Raw genomic sequence first — 12,986 nt, 5'->3', positions numbered from 1 at the left:
TGAAATAAGAGAATGAAACCTGCAGGTAGCCACCAGGGGGCAGTGGAGTTCTTACCCCTGTGAACCATACCGGGTTCATCAGTTTTAACCACCAGTTGCAAGAGACTTAGCATATTGAAAAGTGCAGAGACAAATCAACAACTAATATAGAAATACAGGTACAGATACATCCCACTAAAAGCTGGAAATATAAGAGACAGACAGAGGAATAGCTACACAGATGTGAACGGTTTTTTCTCTTATTATTTAGTAACTTTACTGTACACAAACAACATGATTTTAAAATAACTTAAATACAGTTCACAAACCTGGATACAGTGCACAAAAAGTAAAAGCGGGCTTTTTGGGGGACGTATTTAATTTGAGATGGTTCTGAAATAAGTGGGCTACTAATCTTTTTTTTTTCTTTTTAACAAATGTAAAGGTATCTTGAAGTATGCATTATTTGATGCTTGTTGTGGTCTCCTAATCAGTCGCTGACATTTGTAAAAGACTCAATTTCTCAATGTTTACATTTTGCATCTGACCTACATTTGACGTAGGAAGACACTCGTGTTTAAAACTCCATATGGATCTATTTTGTCAGCTGTTTCGACGATATGCATTCTAGCCAATCACAAACCAGACTCGAGCGGAGTAATACAGCGGCGCTTTGGGTTAACGCTACTTCTGCCCACCCGGAAGTTCGTTGCTTGTACATAATTTTTCTTAAACGGAAACTCCCCTTACCCTCACGTTCTCATCCATGCCCTCACTGCTAGCAGAGACGGGTTAGGCGCTATTACTAGTCACTACTACTAGTAGTTAAAAATAATCTTTGCTGCCAGTTACCATGGACGTTGTACCATAGGGATGTACACACAAACGCCCCCGCGGTGTGACACGGCGGAGGAATACAGTCGGCGGTGTTTCGGCAATTTATATAGCACTGTGACTCTCTCCGCCCGTACATCGTTTCCATACTTCTAACAGCGACTATCGACTCTCGGTGAAAGCCCTCTGGCGCTAAAATGGCAGTTTAAAGGCGTGCAGCGGCTATCCTTGCAGCGGCAACAACCTGGCAGTGCAAAGGCTAAGTGCACTGGCTATTTCTGGCAAAATGGCGTAAGTATTTCTTATATCGACATATTGGCTTCAGCCGCCTAAATGTCAACTGGACTAACATTAGATATATATGCAGTTTACAGACCTGATGAGTACGGTTAAGCGCTTGGACGTTACTAACATAGATACGACTATTGTTGCAGTGGATACAACGTAGATTATTACGATTTCCTGGTTCAGGTATCGGTGTCAAATTACGAACTGTCAGTTGAATTAACGTTAACGGTAGCTAAATAGCAGCCGGCGGAACAGCTTGGGTTGTGCCGAGCCATGTTAACAGTGGCCTCGGTAAACTGCAACAACTTTCAAGTCCATGTAAAAATCGTATGTATTTCACGGTGACAATAAGGCTAAACAAATTGAACATTTGTGTTTGTGTATATTAGCTAGCTAAACATTGACAACGTGGCGTGTCCAAAATGGCGCGCACTCTTTCTTCCAGCCCTCGTACAGATGGCTCTGTTGTGAAAATGGCGGTTGCCCTCCCACATCTCCGCTGTGACGCACTGAGGGCGGAGTTACTGGCCAAAGCATGACCAAATTAGGAAATGTTATCCCCCGGTGGAGGGCGGGGTGTTTCTCCTCAACGCCGCTTTGTCACTTTAGTGGAACGGATTAGCCAAAATTAGTCTCCCCTCCCCCATGCAACCAGCCTAACTACCCAAGCACACGTCAACGACAAAGTTGTATTGTTTGCACTGGGGTTGTTAAAGTCAGGAAGGTGTAGGCCTACTTGTTTCAGGAATCGCAGACACTATGAGGAGTGTTTCAGATATACAGATAAGGTTGGCCTATTATCAAAGGCATGTCTCAACTTTATTTGTGTCCCGGAAGGGCAATTAGGTGTGCAGCAAGTATAAACGCATACAAGACACATAAATACATACAAGTTCTACACACAGTCCAACTGGAACACAAACCGTATGAGGACAAATAAATACCAGTACAAGGTGCATGGATAGCAGTGTCAAAGTAACCTACATAGGGTAAGAAAAAGTGCATATCAGCCTACAAAGTTGACACAATATAATCAACAATGACCATCGTCAACTTCCATTACATTACATCACCAACCCCTTTTATCAACGTTTCTGACATCCTCAACACATTGACTATGTGTACACACTAGAATATATAACCGACCAAGGAATAAAGAAATTATGGTACTGCCACGTATCATAATATTTTCATAGGATTTCAATACCTTTACTGTTCACAATTTTTTTTTAACCATCAAACGTGCTTGTTCAGGTGTGTTCAGCTCCCAAAATCTTTACCCATATTTAACCCATTAGGGTTCTACACTCAAACGGTCTATATTCTTCGCTTTGTCCTCCCCGTAACATGCATCTCTGTGTCTCCTTTACCCAGGTCTCTCTCGGCAACCACCTACAGCTTTGCTGCCGTCGACAGCAGTACGGAACCCCTCGACTTGCTAACGTCATCAGACTCTCCTTTGTTTTCGTTCACCCTTTCACGCCTAACATTGACCAGCAGCAGCCATGACACTCGAGCTGGCATTGGAGGACGTGGAGGCCCTGTACTTAGGTTAGTGTTTTTAATGACGAATGTTCCTAAAGCACAACTACAAACGTTACTGAATATACAGCACTCTTGTTTGGATAACAAGCTGGACAGTGTGGCAAATTGCAAAGCTTAGCATGAATGAAAACATTTCATGTATCAAAGCAAATGTATATTTTGATTGTAATTTGGCTCTGATCTTCAAGTCTGACCGTCAGATCGCCAGGCTTAGTGGGGCTACAAGTTGAAACGCATAATTTTTATATTATATATATTTTTTATTTAAGTATTTTGTACGGGAAATTAGGCGTTTAATGAAGAGGTCTTTGTCCACAGGGCCCTCGTTTTTGATGGCTGACCCCATGGGGCCCCTTCTGGACCAGGATGAAGAAGAAGCTCTTTCTCCATCCACCTCTCTAGAGGGGAAGGCGCCAGCTTCGCCCCCCCTCTCTTTCTCCTCCCCGTCTCCCTACCAGACCTTGTCGTCCTCCCCATTTTCTTCTGCCTCCCCTCCTCCCTCTCCTCCTCCTCCTCCCCCCACCCAATCCTCCTTGTTCCTGGGAACCAAGGCCGGAGTGGACTCCCTGTCCCTCCCCTGGCTGGGTGCCAGCGACCTGCTCAACACCCACGTTAGAGCAGACGATGGCAACGGTGAGAGTGATTTAAATTTCACATTGATGAAATAATAATCAGAAGCCATAAGGAACACAAGATTGTAAGCACAGTTGAGTAGGATTACAATTACTGTATGAGAGTAGAGTAAGGTAATTCACTAACTAAACATGGAGCTGATGTACAAAGGAAAGTTATAGGCTAAATTAGAAACCAGCTTTATCAGGGAGTTCTTATGTGGAAAGAAACCAAGGGCAGAATGTTTTTCCACCACAGTGAGGTGATTAAGTTGGGAATGCTTACTGCTTTCAGGCTAGCAGTTAAATTTTATAGGGGCCTTAATGTGTTTGTAAAGCACTTCTGGTTGCTCTGCAGGCGGCATGCCCTAGATGTTAAAATTAGGTAGTACTCTGTGACATTGTTCCTTTTTTTTTTTTAAAGGCGTGCCACATTTTGACATTCCTACAATCAAGTTAAGTTGCTCAAAATATGTGGGCGTTAATGTCTTTTGCAAGACTCTGTACAAACTTTGGCCAAGACCAAAATTTAAAGGCATTAATTGGTAGGTGTGTTGGGCAATGGAGAACCGTCATTGGTTAGCAGCTGGCAGGTGTGGTTCTCAAGGGTGGACTTGAACTGGCTCAAACCAGTTCAGCTGAATGTGGTATCTCATTGCGGATCTTAACGTCTATTAAAAGTAAGAGGTTCCTGGTGTTCTGAATACACAATCAAACAGGTTTATGTGTGTCACAAAACCATAACCGTACAGGGCGGGAGTGTCAATGATTAATTTGTGCTTGAGGTCATCATTGAATAAATTATCAAGTGACCCAATATGATGCGAAACCAGTTCCAGCAGTTGTTTTGCTTTTGTATTCACTAAAAACATCAAGTCAACAACAAGGACCTTTTTAAAATGTGTGAAGTAATAACATTAATTAATAAATCATTTCTATCAGCAGATGATGCTTTTGCGGGCATGGACTGGATGTCGGAGAAAATCGACCTGAGTGAATTTGACCTGGAGTCCCTCATTGGCTCATGCTCATCCGATGAGTCTCCCACCTCCCCTAAGGATCTCCTGGCCTCCCTGGACTCCCACATGGATCTGGATCTAGACTCCTTCGGCACAAGCATCCACGCCCAGCACGAGAGCCTGGAGCTGGGTCTGTCACTGCCCAGCATCCCCCCGCTCCCTCTGGAGCTCTCTCTCCCTGGAGCGGGTGAGGCCAAGAAGACCGAGGTGGCTCCGGATCAAGAGTTTATTCTGAAATCTGAGCCTCCCTCTCCGGCTCCCTCTCCAACCTACACGTTGGAGCTGGGCAGTGAAGTGGATGTCCTGGATGCAGAGAAAACAGCCACATCCCTCACAGCCACCATCATTCCAGATCCCAATGGAAGCTATCATACCACCAACCCCATTGTGCTCTCTATTCCCACCTCTGGCCACTTTGTTGTGGTGCTCACCAGCAAAGATGAGCCCTCCCTTGTATCTCTCCCTGACCAGTCCGTTAAAACATCTCCTCCATCAAGCGACTGCGACAGTGACTCTGGCATCGAGTCCGTTGCCGGCTCACCTGCCCGCCTCCCATGTCCTCCTCCTGCCCCCTCTCCAGCAGCTGGCTCCTCCAGGACCAAACCCTACTCCAAACCAGAGCCCTGTGACGCTTCCTCCCCCTCGGCCAAGACCTCCAGGGTCAAATCGGTGTCTGGTGCTCCCAAGGTGGAGAAGAAACTGAAGAAGATGGAGCAGAACAAGACGGCAGCCACTCGCTACAGACAGAAGAAGAGGGTAGAAAAGGACCTGCTTCAAGTCGAGTGCGACGAGCTTGAGAAGAGGAACCATGAGTTGGCGGAGAAGGCAGACTCCATCAGCCGAGAGATTCAGTATCTCAAGGACCTGATGGAGGAGGTTCGTAAGCGGCGCGTCAAGACCAGTTCAGTGGCTTCGTAACCAGAATGTGTAGCGCCGTTTCTGCTCCAACACTCGCATGCCACAAAAAAACACCACTTTGAATTACAAGTATGTTTTAAGAGATTAACAAAAAAAAAGGCATGCTAGGGTGGATGTATGAAACTCGCTACAGAAAAGAGGGAATTGCTAGATGAAAGCGAAAAGACTCTGGAAGTTGATGATTGTTAGTGTAGAGCAGGGGGCTGGGAGGTAGTCAGGTGAAGCATCTGTACATGCTTGTCTCTCAGTCCCCTGTTAGATCCCCAAAATGTACTCTCTGTCTTACTAGCAGTACTTGGGCAAACAGGCAGGGTGTATATTTGTATGTGTAGACTAGGCATGCGAAACATGAGTCAACATTCAGTAGCTCCCGGTAGTGTTAGACTTTGAAAAGAGATTTCGTCACACTCAAAGCATCAATCAACAGCCAGACCCCAACTCAGTGTCAATAAAATGACCCCTGTGTCAGTAAAGTGAGATACCACTTCTACCTTGTTACCCACTCCTTTTTAAACCCAGTGTCACCCCATTTCCACTATCCTCTTTAACAGCTTCAAGTCCAGAAAGGGGCCTCAACCTATTTATGAATTCTTGATGTTACACTGTCAACTTGGATTTATTTTTTTGGTTATGTAGTTCTCTCCTCCTTTTGCTTGCAGATATTAGATATTGTTATTTAATACTGGATAACACCTGACCATGTCTTGAGTAGCTCAGTCTCTTAGCACAGCTGTATGGCTTGTAAAAATGCTTGCTCTTCTTTTTCTAATAAATATCTATCAGAACTCATGTGACTTGTGTGATGTGCTTTACTAATTTAAGATGGTATAAAACAGAACCCAAATTTAAAATGCATGACATGTTTGGAATTTATTATTCCATCATAGAGTAACAACAAAAGATTGTGTACACAAGTACAACAGGCATACGTTCTCAAATATAGCCATAGTAGAGACAATGGATGTTAGTCATTGTTAATGTTAATATGGCAGTCATATATGTACCTATGCAACAGACAAACTAGAGACCTCTTGCTGTACTGGTTCCACTGTCCTCAGCATAATTATGCTGTACTAGTATTTACATGTTCCATGCATGAGTCATACAGTCCATGATGCTAAACATTGGTGTGTCAGTGTAATCCAGTGAAATAAAGCTGGTTTATTATTAGTGCCAGAAAAAGGGTATGGACACTGAGGGTTACTAGAAAACCAGTGCATAGTAGTTGCAAAATATTTTAAATTCTGCAGCTAGATAAGGCAGCACACACCTTTTAAATTATTAGTTCTTATTCTTGGAAATTGATAAGTATTCATATGGGGGTAACAGTCCACAAACATCACTAATTTAACCTGGCAAACAAGTTCAAACCAGTCAACTTTCAGCTGTAAAAAGCTTAAGTGAAGTCTCATGTCACTATCTAGACTCTAGGTACTCTTTTCTGAGATAAGGAGGAGGAAAGCGAGAAACATATGGGCAAACTTTTTATGGGAAGGTCTTTTATTGTGAAACCAGTCTCACATGTTTCACAGGTGGGTGTCAGAGGAAGTACATTTTACATAGGGGTTGAGCCACAGATGTCTGGTCTTTAACAGCTTGAGTGCCACATATGTGCTTATTAAGCATCTGTTGTGTGTGTGTGTGTGTGTGTGTGTGTGTGTGGTCACATTTGGAGACATTTTTGACATCAAAGCAGTTGATTAATAAGGACAACCTCTATAACTTGTTTCAAAAGTAGTGCACACGTTAACATACTGTGCTTTCTGTCTTAGTTGTGAAAATGTGTAGGCGATTCCAGTAATACAGTACCTGCTGTGACTGAAAATAAGTCAGTGTAGTATCCCTGAAAGTGATACTAACACGTGTGTGTTTCAGAGTCAGCTCAATGTGCTGACCACTGTCAAGCAGCTGTGTAAATTTAGTCTTGGCAGAAAAACCTGTGAAGCACACAGACCCACTCCTCCCTGACAGATTCCACAGTAGTGAGGCCTTGCCCTCCTGAGAAGTCACAGATAAGAAGAGGGACCCAGCTGAATAGCAGAGAGAAAGCGATAACAAAGGCTGCTTTATTATGACTTTGATATTGAGGCTACAAATGAGATGTTTAGTGGTTTCATTGGTTGTAAAAAGAAAAGTTAGGCAGATTTTACTCCACTTTGTAAAGCAGTAGGCTATATGGATTCATTTTTTTTATGTTCATGATATATGCTTGACATAATCTGTGATGAGGGTTATTATATCACAGTATAATGTTGTCTTTTCCACTTCTTAAAGTATGCTTCTACCTGCTTGGCCAATGATATCTAAAATATGATCTCATTATTAAGGGAAAAAATAACCATGTACCTAAAACCAGGATGGTTATCTTAGCTTATTTTAGCAGACTGGAACACAACACTGAACCAGGCTAGTCAAACAAAATTGTTTTTATATTTCGGTTTTGTACAAATTAAACAACAAGATAATGGTCATTAGAGAGCTTTAGCAGTGCTGGTGTAGGCGGATTTTGGAACCTTTCAACGGAGCTAGCTGTTTCCCAGTTGCCTGTCTTTGTGCTAGTTTAGCTAACCGGCTGCTAGCATTAGCTTCATATTTACCGTACAGATATGAGAATGGTATCTTGTCATACATCTTCAGCTTCATCATCTTGAAATACTGTTATCCGCAGATGCTATGAATGAATGCCTAATAAGTACAGAAACCTACTACTTTAAATTCCTGGACTCCAAAGCAGGCTGTTGTGTGTTGTATGCAAAACGAGGCTTTAGTTCCGACAAAGTCGGTCATGAAAACGCCATGAACTAGGACACATGACTGCACACAAGCACGCACAGATTCTGGCCTGACAATGACTTTGCTAAATTGCATGAGTAACTGTGAGGAACTGTAGTAATGATTACTATGGAACGCAGAGAGGAATGTGACGAGACAAGAATAATCTTTGCCGCGTTGCTCGGAGCCACCACACCCACGATCCATGTGGTTGAACAAACTGTTTCTTTCCGTCCATCAGCTTTCGGAGGTGCAGAAGATCACTTTCACTAGATACTCTTTCTTTTAAATACACTTTTTTACTCTTAATCCTTAGTGCTTTAACAAAACAAACTTCTCAACCTCTGCCAGGTCCATGTGTGAAGCATGTTCGAGGTTTCTCTTCCAGTTACTGAACTCCACGGGCACGTAAACCTCAGCTTTACTCTGGATTCTTAAGGCCTTCTTCTTAGACACACATAAATTACACACACACACACACACCTGGGATATGAGCGTGATATCAATCTTCCCATCTAAATTTCGGCAAAAAAAAGTGAATAAGCATCGAATTGTACTTCTTTATACTGAGAGGTGTTTCTAATATTTTACTTTATGAATGTAGGATTTTTGTCATGGCTCTTCCATTAGACTGCATTAGTTTTAGCTATAGGTGTACATAATAACACAGCGAGTTTATAGCCTTTTAAGCTCTCCTCTTATTCCTTTCCTTTCTTTAAACATCCTTTCTTCACATCTGTTTGGACCTGTTGCCCAAAGCCAACCCAGTAAAACCGGTTTTAGTACAAATTGAATTTTACCCTCGTATTGCCTGCACTTTGATGCTATAGGCTGTATACAATACTCGACTATATTTCAAATTAGAGTACATGACACGATGGCATCTGGCTCACCAAGGACTGGACCTAGTAGGGCTGTAACTCTATTCATAGTTTGTCTACTGTAAGTCAGTAACAGTCAAGCAATCTGACACTTTCTAATATTCCAGTTTATTCCTGGCTGATATTAACACGCCTATCACGTGAAGGATAAACTTGTTTTAAAGTCCACGTGTGGATACTGACATATTGGAAGAAATGGAAGTGCAGGATAGTTTATTGTGTCTGCAGCTTGGAGGAGTTGGACTGAAGGATTTATTTTGGCTCCGAAATGGTTTACCACTTGTGTTGACACTTCTATTCTACATGTATAAAGTAGCAAAGTGTGCAGAACAGCTAGTTCCAAGTTTGTTTTTTTACGTTGTAAATTTGCGTTCAAAAGTCCACATGTCATGGTAACCTTGACATTACCCAACACAAAAACCTACAAAAGCCCAGCACAGCACCTGGATATTTTAACAATCAACATTCACGGTTATGCTCCTTTGCTTTTACTGTAAAGTTGACTCATACTCCACCAAGAATATTGTTTGTTTGGAGTTTGGTGAGTTTTAGACTCTACAGGTGATGATTCAGAGGCTTTCCCACTCATGACGTGAAGTTCTCCAGGAAACATTGCGTTCTTGTATTTTTCCCCAGCAAATGAGAAGATTTGAGTCTAGAAAATATCAGAATCACTATAGTTACTGACCTCCAACAACCATACCAGCCACGAATATAACCAAACTATTCTAAGATTTAACGGCATCCGTTCCTGTGGGGAAATTACGTAACGGTAAAAGTAAAAACTCCTGCCATTGGTCAATGACCAAGTAGAGGCGAATACACTCTATAACTACATGTGACCAAACCGTTAAACAGACTATAAACAAGGAACATGTCAAAAGTAGTCAGTAACTGTCAAATAGAGAAAGGGAAGAGAAACAACAGGTGCTCTCGATGATCCCAGGAGCAGTATGTGGAGCATTTAGTGACTTTTTGTTTGTTTCATTCATATTAAAAAATACCTATTTCTCCTCTGGTCAGTGTTTGGGGGTTAGTTCGTCATTCTTCAGACATCTGGGCTTATACAACAGTTTGTTACTTCACATCCTGTCAGTAAATGTTTCATCCCTTGTGTGTTTCCTACTTTACACCTCTGTCGCCAGTACACCTAAAGTAGAACAAGAAGCTGGGAGGCAGTAAGAGTAATTTACCGATCTGAATGCAATTATTTCACTGCAACTGAGTAGCTTTGTTGGAATCACCTCAAGTATTTCTTATTTATAATTTAGCTTTGGCTGCTTCTAAAATCATATCTCTTACATAAATGTAAACCCTTGAAAGCATTGCAGCAAAAGTCACTAATGAACTTTCCACATATACGATTAATGATTTCATTTTGTTATATTCGTAAATGTAAACAAAGCAGTATGACATCTGTCCAATCTGCCTTTTTTGAAGGATGTAGCTATCTCTTGAAACCCCTATATCATTTTCTGAAGCCTGATCCTTTTTCAGTCAAACATGACCGTGAACCTAAAAAGCAAATACAACTCTATATAACTGTAATACTTTTTTTTTTTCTTAAAGGGTTCCTGTTGAAAGTTAACTTGCTGATATTGAGCTGATTTTTACACCAGAAACTTGTATGAGAGCACTTCTAAGTCATCCCGAGAGAGATTTTTTGGTATTTCTGTACTCCGCTCCTGAATTTCACCCAGTGTGACCCTGTGCCCACTCTGGCTGAGTGAATCATCGTGCTGGTCTTCAGCTGATATGCTCCACAGAGGATCTCTGAGCAGCTGATCTCATTACTGAGGTCATGGGCTTCAGATTAGGAAGACAGATTTACTCCCAGAAAGTGGGACGACACATTTGTTCACTGTACCTCACTGTCTTTCACGTGAGACCACTTGTGAACCAAAGGAATTCACATTTATTTTGACATAATGTTGGAAACAAATGTGCATGGTAACTATACAGATAATATAGCTGACCAACACTTTCTGCAGTTATAAGAATGGGCAATAACAGGTGTATTCTGCTATATGTTTGACATACATGCGATTATCCCCACTCCATGTATTCTTTTGCCTTCCTTTTATTTATTTAACCCTCGTGTTGTCTTCCCGTCGACCGTGCAACTTTTTGTTTTTCTGGGTCAAAATTTTAAATTAAAAACTTTTTCAACATTTTGGTCGTCTTTTTCAACACTTTTGTTGCTTTCCCCCGATGTTTTGGTCAGTTTTATCCAAGCTTTTTTGTCACTTAACACACACACACACACACACACACACACACACACACACACACACACACACACACACATGGTTGAAAGAACCCAAAATTTCTGATATAGACACTTTTTGAAAATGGGTCAAATTTGACCTGAGGACAACAGGAGGGTTAATCTTATCCAGGTGCTTCCATCTGTATGAGTTCAATTGTGCAAGGGCAGTGAAAATGTTTTGGCTACAGACAATGTGATATTAGTTTGTGTGATCTTATATGTCTAACTTTGTGAGGACCAATGTGAGTTCTGTACCTGTCCTGTCCTCACTTCCTCATATTGCTGTTTAATGGTTAAGATTAGTTTTTTAGAGGTAAGGTTACAATTATGTTTAGCTTACGTTTAGGAGAAGATCACTAGTTGTGATGGTTAAGAATATGATTAAAGTATTATGTCAATGAGGGTCTGCACAAGTGGGCCTATAATAGTACAAGTTTGTGTGTGTGTGTGTGTGTGTGTAGTATTTTCAGGCCATATTGGTGTCTCGGTTTGAATGGACACCCATTTCGCTATTTGAATTGAAATACTGGTAGGCCTTCATGTTCAGAAATGTAGTCAGTGTGGTTTTTTTACGTTGAAATTCCGCAGAAAGAGGAAGTGAGTAATTCTGAGAACAAGCCAAAGATAAGAGGGATTCACTCTTAAAAGCTCAAATTTGATAAATTGATGTAGATGGAATGAGTGTTAGACAAAGAGTTATGAATCAAAGGGTTTTATTGCAGCAATGGTGTTCAATTTCTTTCGGAACCTTTTTATTTCACCAGTGAAAAATTCACTCCCTTTCGTCTGCAGCTCAAGGGCTCCCTCTGGTGTCTCTCCTCTTCAAAACTGGCAACCAAGATGTATGTTTTACAAGACTGTATGTTTTATTGTGTGACCTATGTGTCATATAAAGTAGAGCCCTAAACCAGAGCCTCTGTTGGATGTCACCGCTATCAACATTTATTGTTGGAGAGTCAAAAGCTCGTCTGAATAACATCTCCCCTTCGAAGATGTTAACGATTCTGCATTAACACACACTTTGGGAGACATAAGTCAGCAGGTAACATGAATATAAGCTGTGCTGACACAAGTCAAAATGACCCAGTCATGTTGATGTGTTCATAGTCAGTGCCTGTAGATGCCTGAACAGTTCATTTGATCAGATTTTCAAGTTTTAACTTTTTAAAGCAAACTACAGTACACAGACATCCAGCAGTTACCTTTACACAATGATGGAAGATGAAGAGATGGAGCTGATCCAAAAATCTGCATGGACAAAAAAAAGGGTCCAGCGCGTTTATTTCCATGGTAATGAGCTGTGCGGTCGAGATACAGAGAAAGAAAAAAGATGAAGATGGTGCTGGACGCAGATAGATTTTTGAACCTTGTGGACAGTGCTTGTCCGTCCCTCATTACCACCACTGAGGTGCCCTTGAGCAAGGCCCTTAACCCCAACTGCTCCAGTGCAGCTGTTCAGTCAGTAGGGAGTTGGTTTGGGAACCGGAGGGTTGCTGGTTCAAGTCCCCATACGGACCAAAGTATGGTGGTGGACTGGTTAGCTGGAGAGGTGCCAGTTCACCTCCTGGGCACTGCCAAGGTGCTCTTGAGCAAGGCACCAAACCCCCAACTGCTCGGGGTGCCTTTCCATGGGCAGCCCCCTCACTCTGACATCTCTCCATTTGTGCATGTATAGGTAATGAGCATATGTGTGTGTAATTCAGGCCTGTGTGTAATGTGTATAAAAATAACAACAGAGAGTAAACATTTAAATTTAATTATTATTATTATTATTATTATTATTATTATTATTATTATTATTATTATTAGATCAGACTGTGGTTGTACTGGGCAGCTTCCAGGTATGAATGTGTAACTGTGTAAATGTTAT

The 12,986-nt window shown here is 41.7% G+C and overlaps 1 protein-coding gene across 2 annotated transcripts; it reads left to right on the top strand.

Moving 5' to 3' along the window:
• Nucleotides 1-890: 890 nt before the first annotated feature.
• On the top strand, nucleotides 891-5,983 carry atf4a (activating transcription factor 4a). Of its 2 annotated transcripts, none has more exons than XM_031289011.2 (4): nucleotides 891-1,104; nucleotides 2,476-2,652; nucleotides 2,965-3,279; nucleotides 4,203-5,983. In XM_031289011.2, exons 2-4 carry the CDS (start codon nucleotides 2,607-2,609, stop codon nucleotides 5,192-5,194), a joined length of 1,353 nt encoding a protein of 450 aa, XP_031144871.1. In that variant the 5' UTR covers nucleotides 891-1,104; nucleotides 2,476-2,606; the 3' UTR covers nucleotides 5,195-5,983. The 2 variants fall into 2 exon arrangements, with proteins under 2 accessions (XP_031144871.1, XP_031144870.1); XM_031289010.2 differs by having other exon boundaries at nucleotides 4,200-5,983.
• Nucleotides 5,984-12,986: the final 7,003 nt, after the last annotated feature.

The sequence above is a fragment of the Sander lucioperca genome, chromosome 4, assembly GCF_008315115.2.
Source record: "Sander lucioperca isolate FBNREF2018 chromosome 4, SLUC_FBN_1.2, whole genome shotgun sequence".
Taxonomy (NCBI): domain Eukaryota; kingdom Metazoa; phylum Chordata; class Actinopteri; order Perciformes; family Percidae; genus Sander; species Sander lucioperca.
Note: the sequence above shows the minus strand (reverse complement) of the source record. Positions and strands in the feature narration are given on the sequence as shown.